Source organism: Drosophila rhopaloa, unplaced genomic scaffold (assembly GCF_018152115.1).
Source record: "Drosophila rhopaloa isolate 14029-0021.01 unplaced genomic scaffold, ASM1815211v1 contig_155, whole genome shotgun sequence".
In the NCBI taxonomy this organism is placed as follows: Eukaryota; Metazoa; Arthropoda; class Insecta; order Diptera; family Drosophilidae; genus Drosophila; species Drosophila rhopaloa.
In genome coordinates, this window is record NW_025335034.1 from 4,185,094 (window position 1) to 4,206,121 (window position 21,028).

The following is a 21,028-nucleotide window of genomic DNA, read 5'->3' on the forward strand; positions in this document are numbered from 1 at the left end:
TTGGAGGCAAAGGTGAGACTGGGCGAGGTGAGAGGCCCAAGTTGTTGACGGATGCTGATGGATTAGGGAAATAATTAATGATGTATCCGATTCAACGGTATTTGCCTGGTAACTGTTTCTGGTTTTTGACCAACTAATCGATGGCATTTAGGGGGACAGGACCTTTGATTCAAACTGAACTGGTTCAGTTGACAATTACAAACGGCCTATTTATTGCTGAATTGTTCTATATTCATAAATTAACTATTTAAGGTGATACAATTTAATGAAATAGACATCGCAAAACAAAGTGCGATGAAATACATTGTGTTATGTTCTGATCTTTAGCAATGCATTGCACTGAAACTTTTAATTAGTAGTCATTTTGCAAGAAAAAATTTGGTTTCCAATAAAAGAAGTTCGCAAAGAAGTACATAAAGACGAGTTCAAATAATTATTATTAATGTATTTGTATTTCTTCAAATTAAACTTTTAAAGATAATGAGGAAAATAACTCCGTAAGTAAAATCTGAAAATTGTTTATAAAAAATATCTGATAGCAAGGCAACTGTACGTGTTGTTAAAGAACTTTAAGAACATTAAATCTTCCATTGTCATTAAAGCTTAAAAATTATTAAAATCATAATTTTTTAACTTTGAGGTCCATCCATCTATAAACATGGAATGAGATCCCTGTGGATGATTATATGTCAACTCTACTATGAAGCCTCTGTGACTATGAGCGGTGTATGAGGTGTCACCGATTAATTTGTCTTCTTTGTTCGGTTTCTGTGTAAAGATTTCTTTAAAGTGCTTTTTTGGCAACAAGCTGGAAATTGGAAGAAAATTTGTAAAACAAGATTAAGCATCTGTTTGTTGTAACCTGGTGCCATGATTGCGGTCCCTGCTAAGAACTAAATATATACTTATCTAGAATATTTTTAAGGCATTACATTTTTGAATTTTACAATTGTTCTATTTTTTTACGATTCCTATAGTTATAAAAAAAATCAATTATTTTGTTTTAATAAAAGCCAAACAATAAAACATGAAATAATATGTTTTTCCCATATATGTACAAAACGATCGTTCGCTGGCACAAAGAAATGTTTTCAGCAAAGGAATATCAATTCCAACGAATCTGGGGGAAGAATCTTCGGCTTCTTTTTCGTTCTACAAACCGATTTCTTCTTGATGTTTCCACTCAGAGACCCAGTGTCGTTGCAGACAGTTGTTGATAAGGAGCATTTTAATGCTACGAGTGCCTGATAAGCGCCATTTAAAAGAGCGACTGAGGCGAGGTCAATTGACCTGCTTTTAAGCAGAGACTTGTGCACGTCTGTTCATCAAAAAGCGCTTTTCGAGATTGCCAGCCCCCGGCCCCGACCCTCCGCCAACCCAAAAAGCAGCCTCGCTAATCTATCAGTCGAGTGTCCGTCTTTGTTTTCGTTCCGTTGCAGGCTGTCAATTTTCAAGCCGAAAAAGTAAACAAACCGAGCATAGAAAAATATTAAAAAGTTCCACACGCTTATAATCAACAAATAAGTGGCTCTAAATATACACCCAGCACAGATACAGTACGTCTCCGAGGCTGTTATCAGTCCGCTGAGGATGCGAAGTGGTGTCCACAGAGGCGAGAGCTCTGCGATTAATTCAGCTGCCCACTGAACTTTTGTCCTGCGACAACAGCCGCATTCCCTGATCTTTGGCGACATCAATTTTTAGGGTGAACAATTTCAATTAGGTTCACGTTGAACCGCGATTGAGATTAACGCACTGCAAGTAGTTTCATGAGTTTCTGATAATGCAATTGTTTTGCAATCGCCAGTGTGTATTTGCGTAATTCACGCTGCTGGCAAAGCGGTTAGTCAGTCGCATTCGTGTCCCACGCTTCGCAAGACAAAGGCTGCCCATTGGCACTTTGGCGAGGGACAATGGAGGGACACTCATGCGGTCTGTCGCAGCCATTAGAAGCGCATTAGGGTGCCCACTCACAGGAGCAGCGACACATGCAGGCTGCAGCCCAAGACGCAGATACACGTTCTTCGAGATACAGTACTTCAAGCGACGACGGCTGCCGCTGATGCTGCCGCTGCTTAGGATCCAAACAAAGGCGCCTTTTGTTGGCTCTTTTATATGGTTGGATGGTTGGATGGATGGATGGGTTCAGGTCTCCCTCCTCCGCTCTTGGCCAACCGCAAATGACGCAAAATTGTCGCCAAGCAGAGAGTTTACCCACGCACACTCACACTCACACTCACACACTCACTGGAATCTCTTGACAAGATAACAAGATGCAACTGTGAGATACGAATGGCCACAAAAATACCGTTTAATGAGGCGCTCGCACACAGCTTGACTATTTCTTAGATCTTATCCGGAGGGAGTCACTCAAAGGATACTGGCCGGCTGCCTATTCTCATTGAAATCCCTTCTATTCTTCCTGCTTTTTCGGGTTTTCTGGCCCATAACTCTTGTCACTTTATGCACCCGGCTTTGTTTGACCACAAAGTGTCGCTGACCAAGTCCGCATAATCGATTGAATTTCCCGCTGCCTAACTGCTTCCTTCCGCAATTCATGTCAGGCCTTAAATTCAAGGGTTTAGGGCCTCAAATGTGCAGCGTCAACGGTCTAAAAGGATTTAGTTGGGGACTGCATTTTCACTGGAAGCTGTTGATTGGACAGATTCTGGCCAAATCCGAGCAGGGTATGAATAGATGTCGTCAGCTTTTCACATATCCCGCTGAAAGCCATGAAAGGATAATTGAAACGAGCACTTGAGACCCATCTCAGAGAGCCTCTCCGCACATGAATATGTAATTTCGACCGGATTTGAATAGAAGGATGCGACAAAAAGCCTCAAGTGGCCATTGACGAGCTTCTTAGGGGTGTGGGTGAAATATGAAAAGAATCAAAATTAAGTGGTAAGTTTCCCAGCTCATCAGTGACTTGTGTCAAAGCCTTCGTCGAATAAAGGCCTAATTCAAAGGCGCCATAAACCTTTTTCGCCATGACAACATATTAAATGGGACTTAGGCTGTAAACAATGCGGTTTTAAGGCCATTTGCCCCACCCTCGACGAGTGGTCGCTGAAAAGTTTAAGCGATTAGCGCAATTTAGCGAAAATAACATGCGAAATTGCTCGCTTGAACGCCTTTTCAATGGCCCTCTGAAACAGTTCCAGATAGTGCAAAAAGGGGAATCCCGCTGAGCCGCTTTTTGAGCGCACTTAATGTGGGAAAATCGTCGTCACTTGTCAGTACACGCCCACCTTGACAACACCCTCGAACAACCCCTGGTTTCCCACACACACACACACACGGGATAAAAGTGTTAAAGCACAATGGGTCCAAACAATTGTTGCAGATCTGGAGATCCTCTCATCTCCAAAAGCGGATTGCCCATGCTAATCGTCAGATGCGTAAAACTCAATGAACATTCAAGTGCCAAGGGTTCTGCGACAAAGGGCTAAAGAAGCTACTGAAAAACAAACAGGCGATACAGATACAGATTCCGAGATCGCGAACTCCGTAATCCTTTCAATGCGCCACTTAAGCCGATCATGAGGAAACGGGACGAAACCCTTGCCGCATTCAGGATTCGACCTTTGGAACCTACGCGTGCAGCCTCCGCAGAAATTCCTTTGTGGACCATTTAGTGAGTGCGGTTCGTCGGGTGTTTGGCCCATTTGTGTCGGGGCTTGGCATTCGCAACTCGCAACTCGCAACTGAAACTCGACAAATTAGGCCACTCAGCTTCCACTGGCCTTTGTTCGCCTTTTATCCTTTTTTCGGATGCTTTGTTTGCCCTTTTCCTTCTTAATGCCGAAGATCAAAATGTTTGCGTCGAAGGGTTGATCTTGTTGATCTTGTTTTTTATGGCGAGGATCCCTTTACCACTGATGTGATTTATTTATTTGTATATCTGCAAGCAGGGCTATCTTGATCTGGGACAGTCGAATGCTGTTTAAGGACTGCCCTTTATTTGGTTTGACTTCTGCACTCTCATCACTGGGTTACTGCACGTGCCGAAGGATTGGAATGATCTGTGGCAGGTATAGGTGAATGAATGAAATCAATTAGATGATGATAATGAACCAAACGGAAAATGTTTCTATGAAATGGATAAAATATTAATGAATATATAACTAAACAATTTAATTTTCCAACCTTTTATTCAAAAGCCGTCAATAGATTGTTGCTCATCAAACTATTTTTGGCACATTTCAAACAGTATTCACAGCTGAAAGCTTGGTAATCTAAAGCTAAATTTCAACTTTCGCTGCTACGCAAATTGTCCATTAGGCTAATTACGCAAACATTTGTGAATTTACTTATCCAAAAGATTGAAACGCAAACCTCTTGTTGAACTCGAAAATCTGTTGATTGATGGGCGCATTGTTCGTGTTTGTCAGTTGCGCCATAGCCATGCAAAACCGATTGTCTGAGCGCCCAGAATGGATTCGGATTACACCTGGACTTGGGCCTCTGGACCGAAGACTGCGCAGAGCAAACAGATTATTTTCATAAATTAGACTTTATTAATGATTAAGGAGACAGCTTTCGAGACGGGATATCCAAGACGGTTGAAGGACAACGGGTGCGATTTGAAAAAGGGGTTGGGTTGTGTTGGGATTTCCTTAAAGGATGCGAGTGCGTGCGGTCGAGGACTTACAAACTGGACAGTGGTCAGCGCATTGGTCAGTCACGCACGTAATTTTGGCATTACCCCTTCGGGACGACGACTCGCAACGGGATAGGCAGAGTTCAGAGGTCACCACCGTACTTTTGCCCGTTTCTTCTCACAGTCCGAGCAGCAGGAAACTTAAGACGTTTTCACGTTGAATTTTAATGATTTTTGTATTCAAATGCGGATTGCTCCAACCAGTTTGGGCAGTTCCTCCAGCACCCAAGGGAGTGTCCAGTAAATAGCAGGACGCATATCCTGCTGACGGCAGGATTGGCCCGTCGCCCATCGGTCAAGCTGAGTGCGAATCCCATCCAAAATGGCCAATGTCCCCTGTTCGCTTTTTTGCTTTCAATACTGCCAACTCGTTGTTCGGTGGCCTCGACAAAGGGGTCAATTCGAAGGGGCAACCGTTGATGTTGATGTTCAGGGCGCATGTGTTGAGTCCTGGAATGGGAGGCCATTTTGTAGCAAGGACCAACCGAATGAAATGTATCTAAATGAAGGAAAACGGTTTTCAATAAAAGTTTGTCGAGTAGTTTGTGGTAAGCTTTTAAAAACAATAACTTATCTGTCCCGAATAATTCAGTCAGCTGACAGAAACATAAAGGTATGTTTATATCCGAACAGAAAAATGTTTCAATACTAAGGAAGAACTCATAAAAAGTGTCGAAAGTTCCAAAAAAGTAATTATGATATCCGGTGTGGAGGTATTTTCTCTCTGACGAAATAAACTCTTCGAGTGAACTTTGTCCGTTGACTCGTGTGGACCATTAAAAATTGTTTATGATTTTATTTAAACGGTATTATGCTTTGGGACAAAATCGCCTTTACACGTGAATTTTTTCCGTCTTTTAATGGTTCTTTAACTGCTGGCCCAACGCTCTTTTAATGGCCTCCACTTGACCAGGCCACCTTAGTTGGTTTGTTGACACCTGCAGCTCAATTTCGGCTTTGTTGGTGTTGCGGATCCAGATCATAAGACCAATCTGAAGATGTCACTTCTTTCTAGACAGGGCTAAACTTTGAACTAAGCCGACTAGAGTTCACTCTCTAAATCCAAAGGTAACGCACTTCCGGAGGATTTCGAGCTCGTTAAAATTCCCAATTTAATGAAGATAAATCGCGGTTAGTTTTTATTAACCAAAACCAAGAACAATCTATCTGGGCTGGGCGAATGGAAAACAGTTTGGGTTTGAAATTTCACCTTTTGACATCGGTGCGGGATGTACTCGATGTAACTTCCCAGCGAAGCAGCGTCTGCGGGAACGGTGACATTTAAATTAATAAACTGCCAGCGAGTTTGGGCCGTAACAGGCGCGTAACTGCAGTCAATTATTCGGCCGAAAATATCCTGTTTCCAGCATCCAGTTTCCACATCGGCAGCAGCATCATCATCATCAGTATTATTAACACTTTCCACGGCCACGGACTCGCCACTTGAACTTCGTTCGGCCGTGGCTCGGGTTGTTCCTCTTATTGTGTTTTTGTAATGCTATATAATTACACCATCAAGTTGACTGATGACACGGAATGAATCTTTGTCGCTCCCTTACACAACATAACACTCGCACACCCAGAATCTGCATAAAATCATAATTTTTCTTCGCACCAACCCGAGGGAAACCCTTGCCCGGTTTAGGGATATCCTCGCTCGGCTTCGACTTTCCCTTAAATGGCAGCGAATCGAAGAAAAGAGTTTAACTGAACTATTCTAAAACCAAAATGCAGGATATTTGAAGGGAAAATATTTATCATTTTGCAATCATCGGGAGAACTGCATTGATTTTACTTAATGGAATTAGAATTATTATTTTATTTTTGACTTACGGTGGCAAAGCAATTGATCTGCGATGGTATCCCATTAATGGGCTCCAAGTGAGTCGGGATGAGCTAATCCCTGCCATATGCCTACTAATGCCATCCTTCTTAGCCTCGATCCGTCATGGGGCACAATCGGAGGTGTCAAAATTTTTGACACTTCAATTTCTTCTGCTCGCAAAACACGAGACAAATGAGCAGCGCGTGTGTTTCCTCATTGCGTTACATGCGAATATCCTGGCAGGAGGTGTGGGTATATCTGTTCTGTCCTGTTTTGGATTGGTTTGTGTAGGTGCAGCCGTCGTCTGTCAAATGCGTCTTGTCATGCATCAAAAAAGGAGAAATGAAAGGAAGTTGAAAGCCAGAAAGGAACGAAGTCAAAGCAAACAGAGTGAAATGGCAGCGGGGAAAATTAAATTGAAAATTTCAACACAAGCAAAGGTAGGCGGTGGGGGGAGACAAAAAAAGGGGCGGGGCGGGCAGGAAGGCTGCCACCAGGTTGCCACAGTTGACTCTTTTGATAAACAAACAGACAGCAGACAGAAGCATTGCAAAAATGTTGATTACAGCAAGCGAAGAAAAACCACAGTAACAGTAGCAGCAAAACACTGCCAAAAAATCATTTACATAATTTGTCACACTACAAATCCTATTCTTTAAATTTTTTTTGCCTAAAGAAATTTCTTTCCTTATAAAAAAGTTAATACTCTCGGTATAATTGTCTAATCTTTTTGTATAAATATTTATACCCGTTACTCGTAGAGTAAAAGGGTATATTGTATTCGTGCAAAAGTATGTAACAGCTAGAAGGAAGCGTTTCCGACCCTATAAAGTATATATATTCTTGTTCAGGATCACTAGCCGAGTCGATCTAGCCATGTCCGTCTGTCCGTCTGTCCGTCTGTCTGTCCGTCCGTATAAACGCTGAGATCTCGGAAACTATAAAAGCTAGAAGATTGGCATTTTGCATGCAGATTCTAGGAGTTCCTACGCAGCGCAAGTTTGTTTCAAAAAGGCCCACAATCGCTTATATACGATAAATTTAAATATTTCGGAAAAGTAAAAATGCAGTTTTATTGTGTTTATCAATACCTATCGAAATGTAGAAGAAATTTTTCAAATCGGACCATTCGTTAAAAAGTTATGCGTGATCAAAGTTTCTATCTCCATCTCCCTCGCACTCCCTTTACCTGAGTAACGGGTATCTGATAATCGGGGCACCCGACTATAGCGTTCTCTCTTGTTTTTATTTAGATTACGAGACTTTACTTAACCAACAATTAATCATTCACATAAAATTAAAAATACTTTTTGCTTAATTATAAAATAGTTGTCTAAAAAATTATCTGAAGAAAAAGAGAATTCATTAAATTCTTTTTTTTACATTTAATTTATTTGCAGTGTCCTTACAGACAATTATTTTTTAAGTGTAGCAGCAAAACGGGACAGTGGGACACATGAGACCGCTGCTTCCGCCTTTGAGTCGCAGCCGCCAAAGGACATGCGCCAAAAATAATAAAAAACACAAAAAACGAAATGAAAGCCGCTGAGGAAATGAGAGAAGCAGGGAAAAATGAAATAAAAATCCATTCGCGACTCGCAACTTTCATGTGTATCCATGTCAGCTTGGCTTTTGTGCTATTTGGAACGAGTTGTCAAATAAAGGCGGCAGCCAGCGGAAAAGGAGCCAGGGGAGTTGGGGCAGGATCGCTGACTTGGCTGGCTGCCACCAAAATGGCGTCTGGCCCGGCAAGGACTTTAAAAAGCTGCTCGGAAATCGATGTGGAAAAGTCAGCTGCGGCTGGCGATGCTCGAGTGCTTTGCCGCCTCACCTGTCGCAGGACAAACAAGTTTTAATCAAAATAAAAAAGAGCAAAGTAGAGGAAAAACTACAAATCACATTTCCTGTGGCAACATCAACTTCCTGTTTGGCAAGGAAATCTCCCAGTCAGCGTTTCACACGCCGACCGCCTCCGATTTGACAACTGCAGCCGCTTTGAAGTTGCATGCAGCGCATTTTCCGCTGTGTGGTGTGTCATTTAATTGTCAGTCAGTCAACAAGAGTCCGTCAACTTGGTCAGTCATGCACTCAATCAGTGGCAGGACATTCCGGAGTGGCCAGGACAACAGGAGCAGTTCACCCCCTGCGACTTTCTGTGATGCCCTCCCCCTCGATGAAGTGCAGTTTTTAGTTCCGTTCCCGTTCCCCCCAGGAAGTCGGACTTCCTAAGCGGAACTGGCTGCACTATCCTTCCATGGGAATGCCAGGACTCGCGGGGTGGCAACTGCAGCAGGACCAAAGGACCTAAGTTTGTAATCAGTGGCTGGTTCTTTGTGGTTTATGCTGGCAGCTCCTAATTGACGCAGTTAGTTGCGTGCTGTGACTGGAACCCTTTAATTGATACTTCGTTTGGGAATAGATTGGTACAGCAGTGATAACAACTTTAAGTGGAGTAAAGTTTAGTGGGAACTAAATTTAGAGATAAATGCATTTTATGTTTTTTTAGGAGGGAGAGGAATTTTAAAAGGCACCGAATGTTTATCTTTAAGGCTGTTACATCTTTGAATATTTGTAATGTTTAAAGGAAAAAAAAACAGACTTATTTTTCGCAGTCACGAATTTCTTACATTAACTACTAAAATTTCAAAACAGTCGACCTCATTGATTTTTTGGCTTTTATACAAATCGATACTTTTAAATGCCATTAACAAAAACATGTTAAATCAATAAAAGGATAATCTTAAATTGAGTTAGAAACGAACTGTGGGTGAGCAATAAAAAATAGTTTTCGATATTTGATTCTGCTGATATTCCTGGTTAAGCAATAAGTTTATACCAACTTCACGAATCCAAAACAAAACATTACTCTTACAGAAATTTTAAGTATCATTGCTTATTTTATTACAATTAAGTGGAAAATTGAAAGTTGTTAAATAAAATAACTCTTGTAAAACATATTTTTTATATTTAATTGGAAATATAACAAAAGGTTTTCCATTTAGATCAGAACAGTGGCTGCATTGAGTTTCGATTTTACGAGCGTTGGAAGTAATAAAAAATGATTTATTGAACCAATAGTTCGGATGAATTGGGATCAACCAACACCCACTTCGTTATTGGCACACGAAGACCTATTTATCGGGATGTAATCCATCTGTTTTATCCCCATTTCGTACACGCTCATCATTGTATCATTTGTTAATCATACTTAATGCCCCAAAACCAAACCGCACCTGCTGCCACACCACTCTGCGGCACGGAGAATGGCTGAGCGATGCTTAGCCGGAATAAATCTACCATAAAGATGCTTGACATTATTCAAAATACCAAAACTACCGAATTCCCGAAATGCCTGGCGGAGGGAGGAGTTGGATGCAAGCTGGAGCGAGCAGTTGGACAGCGCGATAATACGATGGCGATGGGCAAAAAAGGCAATAAAATTTAATGCCAGACGAGGGAGCCGCGAGTGGATCGAGTGGAGCGTGGAGGCACAAACGACTTCATTTTATCTTAATGTGCTAATAAATTTCCCAGAGACGAAATCTCTGCCAAAAACCAAATAAATTTACTAATACACGCCGCGGGGTAGGAGGGCCCATGCTCATGCCCATGTCGCCGAAAATGAAATGGAGCGCCAAGTAGTTGACTGAGTGGCATGCGTGGAATCGAAGAAATGCAATTAAGGCAGCCAAATCATCTAGAGAACCAGTCGGCAGGGCGTCCCGCATGCCGTCTTAAGTGTTTAAGTAGCTAAACGCCTGACAACCGGAGGAGTTATGGCCCGGCCTGCAGTTTGAAGTTGGCGCGTGCTCCGCGGACCGACTGCACCCACATCTTCGAAAGTATTCTGTCAACACAGCGGATAGGCATTGGTAAGCGATCTCCACTTGAGTCTGGTGCTGACAATTCCGATGCCACCCCATCCCGAAAGGAGGTTCTCTGCTCTATCACCTCCCCGAATGAATTGTTCAAGTGAAATTGCCCTAAAACTAAAAGGGTTCATGCCTCGGGCTCGTAAATTTGATAGTGCCCAAGTGGGGATGTGGCACCTGAGCTGGCTATATTGCCTAAATTGGATGGAAACAATTCATTTCGAATGGTTTTTCAAATCACCAATTCTGATATCTCAAGTTTTATGATCGTTTGATGGAAAATCGTAATTAATATGACATTTATGTCCGAAACAGCTGAAAAAACTTTAACATTACATTTGGGATTAAATTAAAGTTTTAAATAGGACTGTACTGAAAACCAAAGGTCAGTATAGTGTAGTAGTGCCATTTTTCATTCTCTGCTGGACGCGCCTTTCAGGCGGTTGCCACCCTTAAAAGTGTCGCCCAAGAGTCCCAACCGAATATGCAATCTCATATGCATTATTTTGCATGTCTGGCGAGTTAGGGAACTCAAGCGTAAAGGTCAAAAGATCAACGCTGGATGGGGGAAGGGGGAAGCGAGCGGGACGGGAGGGAGGTTTTTCTAAAGAATTTCTCTACTTTTCCTGTGTTAATGCTCTGATTTCGTTTTTGAAAAATGTATGCAGCATTTGCATTTGTCCATTGTCCAGTTCGCTGATTAGGCGTGAAGTTCGGGATTTGAATAAGAGTCTTACCTTGGGTTGACAGAATGCAGTTACTTCTTTTTGGCGGGAAAGAATTAGGTATAAAATAATCAAAGGAAATGCTGAGAATTTTTAAATTAAATAAATTGCTAGAAGAGTTCTATTATATTCTAAAGTAGGAGCTAAAGTAAAACCTAGAGCCTATAAAGATATTATATTTTATTACCTCATAGTTAAGTTATATGTTAATAATAGTTATAAAAGTTATAATTATATTAATTTATAAGTGCTAACTTTATTTTAGTTGAATAAACTATTGTTTTCATCGCGTTAATGCAATATTTATTTAAATTTTATCTTATAGCTCTTTAGGCAAAGAAACACTCAATGCTACGAACTTTCTAGATTATTTGCATAACTCATAAGTTTTCCTAAGAATCTCCCAAAGAATGAGGTCACCATCTCCTAATTAAGGTCACTTTCATCCCAGCTCCCTAGACCATCAATTTCTTCCCGAGTAAACAGCCTTACAACACGTTCCGCCTTATTATGACTATGCGAACAAAGAACAATAAAAAAAAGAGCAAATTTTTTTACCACCCCAGCGGGGCCTCAGAGAAAAAATAACACTTAAAAAATTTGCAAACATGTTTTGCATACAGCAAAACCGATCATCAAATATTCACATGCAATCAACGGAAATCTTAGGTAAATTTTCACCCAGAAAAACGCACCGAAGACAAAGCCGAGAAAATATCCAGAATGCAACCACCGATCTCGGGAATATCCAGCTGCTTGGGAGACCCACGTCACGATCACGATTGGGACAGATCTTTTGTGCAAACTGGAGCGAACAAATGCGAGTGCGAAAATCTACCCCATAATCCCAGGGAAAGACCCGAAATTAAACTTGGCCGGACAAAGGAAAAGCGGAGCAGGAGGGGAAAATTCAAATGTTTATTTGCGTATCGAAATGTGCAAATTTTTCCACGTTTTCTCTTTCTTGAATATTCATAAATCTCTTGTCTAAAAGTAAATTAAAGTTTGTTGGACCATGGAGGGGAGATGCTCAGGCGGAAATTCGAACAAAATCCAGTAAACTTGCGCTGACATCACCTGTCCAAATCGAGTGGCCAAAATAGTCCAACACGATAATTGGTGTCATAAAAGTTAGTTAAATCATATTGGACGTCAGTCAACTCGGTGACATTCCCAAATTAGAAAGAGCCGCAAACAAAAGTCGTGGGGCGGCAACTTCATTGCGTGGTGATTGCCACGGCCATTGTTTTGATGACACGCCAAATGGTTTCTGTTTCGGAGACCATTTCACCTGTCAGCCGAATGGACAGCAACCTGAACACACAATTATTTGCCCCTTCCCCTGCCCCCTGCCTCTACCTCATGACGAGGGCGTGTCAGGTGGCGCTTACTACTATATGCGCTCTATATATGTGGCATGCCCCGCTGCGCGGCAATAATCACAAATTTACAGCTCGTCATCGGGGGACAGCGTTATGTCATTTGATGGGGAAATCTGATTGTGGCAATTATATGTAAATTAATTACGGGTTCGGGTTGGGCTTAATAGAGGCTTGCCTCCCACCAAGCGAAAGAGATACCTTGGCCCAACCTAGACTGCAAACTAGTTTTGGCATGCAAATTGACAAGTCTACGACTTTGCCCAGACAACTCCAGATACGATGTGGCAGAGCCTTTTCCGTAAGTGGCGAAGACAACTCAATGAGGTCTGTAAATGTTATGCTCGACCGAGGATCCCCTATCCGCAATCCCCAAGTGAGTTAACATGAAATGGCAGATTCAGATACAGATGCAGATTCGAATGGTGATGACGATGGAGATGGAGATGGAGATGCAGTTGCAGATACAGTTGCAATTGTGCCGCTGCCAGCGATCGAAGTGGCGCGATCATGTGCGAAATGCCTCTTTTCGTGTTCCTTTTTTCGGGGGACTGCCATTTCGCCTCTTGGGAGCACTTGACACGAAGAAATAATTCCATTGAGTTGGCAACTATGCCGGGAATCTCGAGCGAGACAAAATTAGACAAGAAGCGTGATTTACGGAACCCTTAAATCACATGACAACAACACGGATCGGCACAGATCGAGAATCGAAGAGCAAATGCGATGACAATGTCTGGGCAGCACATGTGGGGAACTGGGATGGGAATCAGTGGGTCTGCAACTGGAACTGGGAGGCGGACAATGATACTGATACCGAGCCGATCGATCGACGCTTCCCCTTGGCAGACCCACTGATTTATGGCAATGCAAACGGCAGACAGATCAGACAGCCCAAGCAGAAGCTGATCAAAGCAAATCAGACTGTCTGCAGAGCTTTATGCCCTGGAAATTTTATATGCTTGTGCTAGTCCCTGATCATCGATCACTGATCACTGATCGTGTGACCACACTGGGGTATTTCCAGTCATTATAAAAAGTGACTTGTTGTTGTTTACCCACTTAAGAATCGAGATGATTCTATCAGCCTAGCAGCTTCCACTCCTCCCGGCTTCCTCATCACTGTGGATTTGCCCGAAAAACAATATTTGTTTACAAACGCTTCACACCTCGCATTTTGCGTGCAAACTAGTTTGTTGAATGACTGGTAAAAATTAGGCTTAAAGATTGTGCTAGATACATGCTTTATTAGTTAAATTATTATAAATAAATAAATAATTATTTCTTTCAAATGAAAGGAATCCCCTTTTAGAAAATGTAAACTTTTTATGAAAGTATTGCCGAACAGAAATTTGCATTAATTGGCGACACTGCTCGAACCTGTTTATAGATTTGTTTATTTCGTCATCAAATTTGGGAATATTTTTTCAAAATCAACAAAAGAAAACCGCAAAAGCCGGTGGGGATTCTTAGCTGATGTTTGTATTTAGTCACCTGGGTAGAACGGGTTCCACATTTGGGCATCGCATTTTGTTTAGATTGTTCTTGAATCTCATTAATATAGAGACGATAAATGCTCGAATCTGCGTTCCAAGTCGAGTATAAAAGCTGTTCTCAAGTGTTGGCTTTAATCAGTTAACCCCGAAATTTCATCGCTATTGGAAGTTGTAGTATCGAAAGTGAAAATGCGTTCAGTGATTCTGTTTGGCCTCATTGTCTGCCTGGCTTTTAGCCTGGTTTTGGCTCTCGAGGATTCCGACAGTCAGTCCAACGATCTATCGGCTGTGGAAAAGGATATTGGCCAAGCTGTGGAGTCCGAGGTGCGAGCTAAGCGTCAGTTAGGATTTGGCATACCATTTGGAGGATACGGTGGAGGCTATGGAAGCCCTTTCTATGGAGGCTACGGAGGCTACGGTAGTCCCTTCGGAGGCTACGGAGGCTATGGAGGCTACGGAGGCTATGGTCGTCACTTCGGACACCACAGAGGCTTTGGTGGCCCCTTCGGAGGATTTGGAGGCTTTGGAGGTCCTTTCATCGGATAAATCTACGACTAAATATTGTGCACCAATAAACGAAGACTGAAGACTTACATAGTGTGTGTTTTTCCTTATGCAGGGGATCTACAGAGTCCCAAATTATCTCGCAACTTGACCTCATACAAATGAATGTGTGTGACCCAAAGCGAAGACGTGATCGAGACCGAGAACCTGGGGGATGGGGAATATTTTAAAAATAAATAACAGAAAATCTCCATTTATTTATTAGTTCGCTCGTTTGTAGGTCTTGCTCCTGAGCCATGCTAATTATAAGTCCAGGAGGGTGTGTTTGTTTATGTTCCACGAGCTGTCACGATCTGTTTGCTTTCTTTTCGGGCACTTTGCAGCTCCTCCTCCAGATTACGCGGCATGTGTGGGAGTTTGTCGGGGCTTGCAGCAATTATCACGTACGATTGTCATAATTATCATTTGGATTTTATTAGCTGGACCTGCGGGCCAATCTCTGTCTGTATGTCTTTGCTCTGCAGAAGCATCTGTGAGTTGCTTCAAGGAAAGTAAAAAAGTAAATATTTGAGGGATGTCAGACGTTCTTTCGGTACTTACTTTTCTGCTAGTCTTCAACCATTAATCAAGTTAACAATTAGACATTTAGCAGTCAGCTAATCAAATTTGCAGCATATGCGTTAAATATCCCATGGAGTTTTATTGGCTCACCGCAATGATGTACTAATCCCCTTCTAATCAACATGAAAGCCACGGAAATTATCCTCACTCCGCCGATGCATATTAATTTGCGGCCAAAACCACCAATAGATTCTTATCGAGGGTTCGAGGGGTTCGCGCAAACAAAACGCCCATCTCGGTGACTTACCCCAAAACATAGAACGCCCTCGATTGAGGATTTAGCAGTGGAATGGGACTGGGTGGTGCTGTCATTGTTTAATTGTCAATAGACATCGGCTTCTATCAATATCATAAAAGCTAATAACTCTCGGTTGGCTGGACGAGCCGCAACTGACAACAAACCTGGGCCAACCCCTCGCTCTAATCCCACCGGATATGCTCAATCAAAGCTCAAAGTGTGGGGACGGGGGTGGAGGTTTGGACCGGGCGGTGGGAGGTGTGGGGAGGGCAACCTCAACCTGTCTGTTGGGGGTTGCTCGCTGGCTGGAAATCATCGCATTTCATTCATCACTTTTCGCCTTTTCATAGCGACCAACCCTCCACGGAACCGAGCAGGACTTGGACATGCTTCCCACTCTCCTCTTTGGCTGGCTTGTTTTGATATTAAAATTGCGTAATTATAATTAACCACATGTGTGTGTGTGTGTATGTCGGGGGAAGCGGTTTAGCATGTCCTTTGACTGCTTCCGCTTTTTGACAAAAGGCGAGGCGGTTAAAGTTACTTCCTCCCGTTAGTGTCACGTGTGTAACTCTGTAAGCGATCTGAGGGAAACCCCCTACCTCTGCCCCAGGGGCATAATCCATAACTTAGCCGACTGTCAGGCAATTGATACAACTTCCAAGCCGAGTCACCTCGTAATTAAAAACGGAATATTTTCATTTTAATTAGAACTGCCCACCTTCTGGGTTTAGGTATCAAAGGAATAAAACTGGGATTGCAAATAAAATTAGTAGGGTTTGGTTATGCTTTTTAAATGTATTTAATTTACTTGTCTTTTATGTATTTAAGGGATTATCCGGGTCTTGACACTTCAAAAAATTCATTTTTTTTCAAACTTTTTTATATAATAGTACAAAGTTTCAGGAATGTTGTCTGAAAATTTCAAGTCGATCGAAGCAAAACTGTAGGAATGGGAGAAATTTAAAGCCCAGCGCGTCGAACGTCACAACGGGCCATTCGGGCTCTGGCGTCGGACAGATGCGGCACTTTAAACGCGTTTTTCTCAAAACCACTTTTTTTAAGTCGGTAGTCACGATTTCTCAAAAACTATTGCACCGATCAACTTCTGCTTTTGCACACTTTTTTTAGACATAATTCTCTTGTCCTTAACGGAGGGATTTTTTTAATTTTTAATTACAACTCATTTTATAAGCCAAAATATGGCCAAAATTTACGTAAAATATGACACTTTTTATGAAAAGCGCTACAAAAAATTCAATTTTTAATTTTTAAAAAAAATGGCTCGTAGAGGACAAGCGAGACACATAAACTATCACAATAATTTTGGTTTTTTGATTTCAGACAAAAATTGGCGGAGATATTTTGCCTACCGCAAGGACACAATTTTTTATAAGGTCAAGTTCAAGCCTGCCTCAACGGCTCAATTTTAAAAATATTTGGTTCAAATTTTTACACAATGTTGTTCAAACCATAAACATTAATGTACAATAAATAAAATTTGTGAAATTGTCATAAGATCTTTAAAAAAAATTTACGAAAATAGGCTTTTTTTCGTGCTCCAAGACCCGGATAACCCCTTAAGTAAAAATGAATTGTAATATTAATAGATTAGTCAAATGGACTTATAACAGGTTACAATTATCAAGGGGTCAACAGATAATTTAAACAAATTCGAACTTGCATTATTGCGGTTTTGCCCAAAACAAAAAATATTTGCTGTTGTTTTTATAGGGTCATCCTTTTATAACAGGTTACCCAATTAGCTATACCTATATTACACGTGAAACTCATTATTTCACATACCGAGTATAAAAGCTCTTTCAAGAACTCGCTGTATAGCAGTCACAACGAAAGTTCCTATCTATTGGAAGTTCCAGCATCCGAAGTTAAAATGCGTTTCGTAATATTATTTGGTCTATTATCCTTCCTGGGACTTAGCCTGGTATTCGCCCATGAGAATTCCGGAAAAAACTTACCATCAATAAGGAAACATGTTGGTACAACTGTGAAGCCTGAAGTGCGAGTCAAACGTGGTCTTGGTTACGGTGGTCCTTTCGGTGGACCTTTCGTTCGGCCTTACGGTGGATATTATTGGCCCAATTCATATTACTATGGAAATCCCTACTTCGGAGACCGTGGGCGTCCTTACTACGGCTTCTTCAGGTTCTGAAACTCTGACTAAGCTTTTGCTACCAATAAAGATTCACTAAATATATCGAGGCTGTATGTTTTATCGATCTTTGTTCAGAGGGTACTCTGCTATTAAGCTCGTGGGCAAAAGTCAAACACTATCATCTCTTTATCCAAACCAAGACTCTTGCTTTTCTCAAACTACACATCCATCAACTAATGCGTTTGGCCCACAAATTCCCTAATTGTAATTAAGCATGGGAATAAACAAAAGATGCGCAACAGTAGAATTTGGGAAACTGAAACCGAATAACCGAATAATGTGGCCAATAAAATTACTATGGGTCTAGAGTTTCAGCCGTGGAGCTCGGCTGGTGGAGATGGACCTACGAGAATGGTAGTGGAAATAGGAGAAGGAGTAGGAGTTCGAGTCCAGGGTGCAGACATTCCAGATACCAGAAACAGAAACAGACAGAGCCGCAGATGAGAATGGACTTGCGCTGGGGGATTACAAACGTGTTGCCATTAGTTAACTTCAGCTTTGATTGATTTCAATTAATCTTGGACGCGTGTAATTAATCATTGAACACTTTAATATGGTTAACAACTCTTGACCAAGCAACGGTTAAAAAGGTTCAACGAGCCATCGGCCGACGAGCGAATGGACGAATGGGCGAGCGGGCCCAAGACTTTTGGCTCTTTCAACTGACAAAGTGACTGACCACAAGCCAGATTGGGGAACTGGGACTGCGGTTGCCGGGGCAGCCGCCGCCAAGAAAAATGGCCAGGCTTGGAAAATGCGTTGGAGTAATAGTCGGTAACGAACCGAACTGCAGATGGATTTCCATAGCCCAGTCCCGGAGGCAAGTCTTCAGCCTTAGATTCAGCTTCAGCGTCAGCTCCAGACCCAGCCCCCGACTAATTGTACTTAGATTTCGCGCCACTTTGGGGAGCTTTGTGGTCGTGGCAACGTGGAAAGCGGTCCGCGATTGATGGCTATCAATGCCGATGACTTATGGCCGGAGTCGCAGACCGAGGCTCACATGAGTCGAGCCAGCGGACCTGGCAAATCCATCCATCTATGTGGCACATTTGACTGCAGCTCGGCTTGATTATCTCGACTTTCCCGACTCCCTCGCCCCGCCAAGCAATTGCTGGTCTCGTTTGGCTATTGATTTTCCCAGGCCGAACAAATAGCCACGGGCATCGAGGAAAAGTCCGCCGATTTGGTTTGCGGCCAGGCAAAAATCAGCGGGTAAGAGATATCTGTAAGGTGTCATTAGGCGGGTTCGATTCGCCCTCCTTAAATGGAGTTATTATAGGAGAAGTGCCCTCCGTTTAGGACTCCGCTCCACTAGCCGCCACAAAGAAACCCAGCCATCGGAAACCAATTGAACGAATTTCACACATGGGCGCTAATGAATTTAATGAAGTCATTTTTCTTTAACCGATTTACAAAACTACTTACAACCGGCCGGCCGGCCATCCAGTCCGTGGCTCAGAACAAGCGAGTTCATAATTTTGCATCATTAATCATGGCCCTAACAAAGAGATCTCGGGCAGCCCGATTGACAGCCCAGAAAGGGGGAAAGTAATTTGGACTGCCAGCTTAGATCGCAGTGCCGCTGATTTGCCGCTGGGAAATTAAAAAACAATTGTTAATTATTAAATTTTAAATTTTACACTTGGCCACAAACGATGTTCCTTTCATCGGGGGCTATTCTGGGAGCTGTTCCGCCGTAAAAGCTGGGGCCAATCTCTGGTCGACACCTCGCTGATGAGATCATTCATCACAGCCGTAACCTGAGTGAAATGAGTTGCCATTGTTGCGGGCTGCAGTTCGGACAAAAGCATTTCGGAGTTGGAGGAGAGTCTTCTTTTTCTGTGGTCTTTTTGGCATGGGTTCATTTCGGTTTGACTGCTCAATTATCACTTTGATGGGTCCGCGGGTGCAGACGGATCGTGAGGACCCGCATGGAGCCTCGAGAAAGTGTTGGCATGGGGATAAGGTTGTTAAATGATTCACATTTAGAGAGGATGGTGCAATAAAATTGAATGCCACTTCCGTAATAATCGAATTCAGTTGCAATCGTTCCATTAAAGATTCCTAATCTCTCATATTACTTTCCTTTTAAAAAAACTCCCAAAGTAAATAAAGAAAAACTTATTAATAATAAAAGGATATTAATAAATAATTATAAATATTTTAACAATGTACATCTCATAAAATAGTTCGAATTTTTATAAAAACAATATGCTATAGTTAATTTTTAAACCTGTTGGAGCTTCAGTTTTTGTTATGGCATTAACATTAATACACGATAAGTAATAGATTTTAAATAAAGTTTTTTTGAGAATATAATGTAATTTTGTGATCAATATCCCAAATATTAAATGTTTAAAAATGGTAAGTCCTTGCCTAAGCTCAGATGAAACCCCCATTGTGAGTGACTGACCTAAGCCAAAATTGCGTTTTTCTTTCGGCTGAACGAAATGCGATCACGACCGCAAGCGTTGCGCTTCATTTAAATCGGATTATTGTTCGGCGAAAGGGAGTCCTGCCGAAGGACACACAGCTGATCTGACCAATGTCCCCGGGATGGCTGACCAGTCACCGATTCCCACGATGCAGCCGTGACTATAAATCCCCGAACGTCTTGGGCCGTATGCAAAAACGCAAGACGCCGGAGATGGAATTAAAATAGAAATGCGTATAAAAACGACCCAAAATCAACCCCAAAAACTCGACGGAATCTTGGGCGAAATCGAAATGTCCAGGTAATCGGACTGGACAAGCGGAACCCTTTTGGCGCTGCCATAAAGCGGTGTAAAATTTTGGGAAAATCAAGCAGAAAATTCATAGGGTCTCTGGACAATGTCCAGGGATCTTTCGGGGGTAGCTCATGCAGCGATCCGAGCTTGTCACCGATGATGCCTCCGCCTTGGCAAAGGTTAAGTCCATTGTTGGACACTCGAACTCGAGTTCAAACGGCTACCTGGGATGCTGCGTCGCCAAGAATTCCGGGCATCTGGTCCAGTGATCTTTCATTGTTCACGCTGCCGCCTCTGACCTTTGGCTGTCTCACGCAATTAGGCAAACTTTCTGGGGTCAAAAATATGTACATATTCCATTTGAATATTTTGCATTAATCTTTTGCATACAGTTGGCCGCTTTTCTTGTGTTTTTGTTTGCCAGGGACGCCTCCCTTCGTCGGATTTGAATAAGTGCTAATGATTTGTGACATGTTTCAGAAACCCCCAGCCAAAGGCTTTTATGGCGAATGTTTAATTCATGGCTCCGGCCCGGACGGACACATAAACAAGGCGGAGCGTACATTATAGTGGCTCATACTAAAAAACCGAAAGGGGGAGGCCGGCATGTAATTACATACACAGGGATACACGGATACACAGATACCAGGCCGAGTACTCGCACATCGACAGCGCCTGACACATGTGAGCAGTGGCTGACCTTTGACATGCGCTCTCGAAATACATTTCGAGTGGAGCACAAACACATGGGTCTGCCACTTTCCCCACCACTCAATTCCGATCCATTCGATTGTGCCCAG

The 21,028-nt window shown here is 42.4% G+C and overlaps 3 protein-coding genes across 3 annotated transcripts; all 3 read left to right on the plus strand.

Moving 5' to 3' along the window:
• The first annotated feature begins 3,212 nt into the window (after positions 1-3,212).
• LOC123037312 lies at positions 3,213-3,390 on the plus strand. Its single transcript, XM_044457395.1, is given in 3 exon segments — positions 3,213-3,284; positions 3,287-3,323; positions 3,326-3,390. Coding segments are annotated over 3 exon segments (174 nt in total).
• Positions 3,391-4,581: 1,191 nt separating this feature from the next.
• Positions 4,582-5,194, plus strand: LOC108044953. Its single transcript, XM_017124123.2, is given in 1 exon segment — positions 4,582-5,194. A coding segment is annotated over 1 exon segment (336 nt). The 5' UTR covers positions 4,582-4,830; the 3' UTR covers positions 5,167-5,194.
• An 8,891-nt stretch (positions 5,195-14,085) lies between these two features.
• Positions 14,086-14,553, plus strand: LOC108044952 (keratin-associated protein 19-2). The gene has a single exon (XM_017124122.2). It carries the CDS (start codon positions 14,150-14,152, stop codon positions 14,504-14,506), a length of 357 nt encoding a protein of 118 aa, XP_016979611.1. The 5' UTR covers positions 14,086-14,149; the 3' UTR covers positions 14,507-14,553.
• The last annotated feature ends 6,475 nt before the right edge of the window (positions 14,554-21,028 follow it).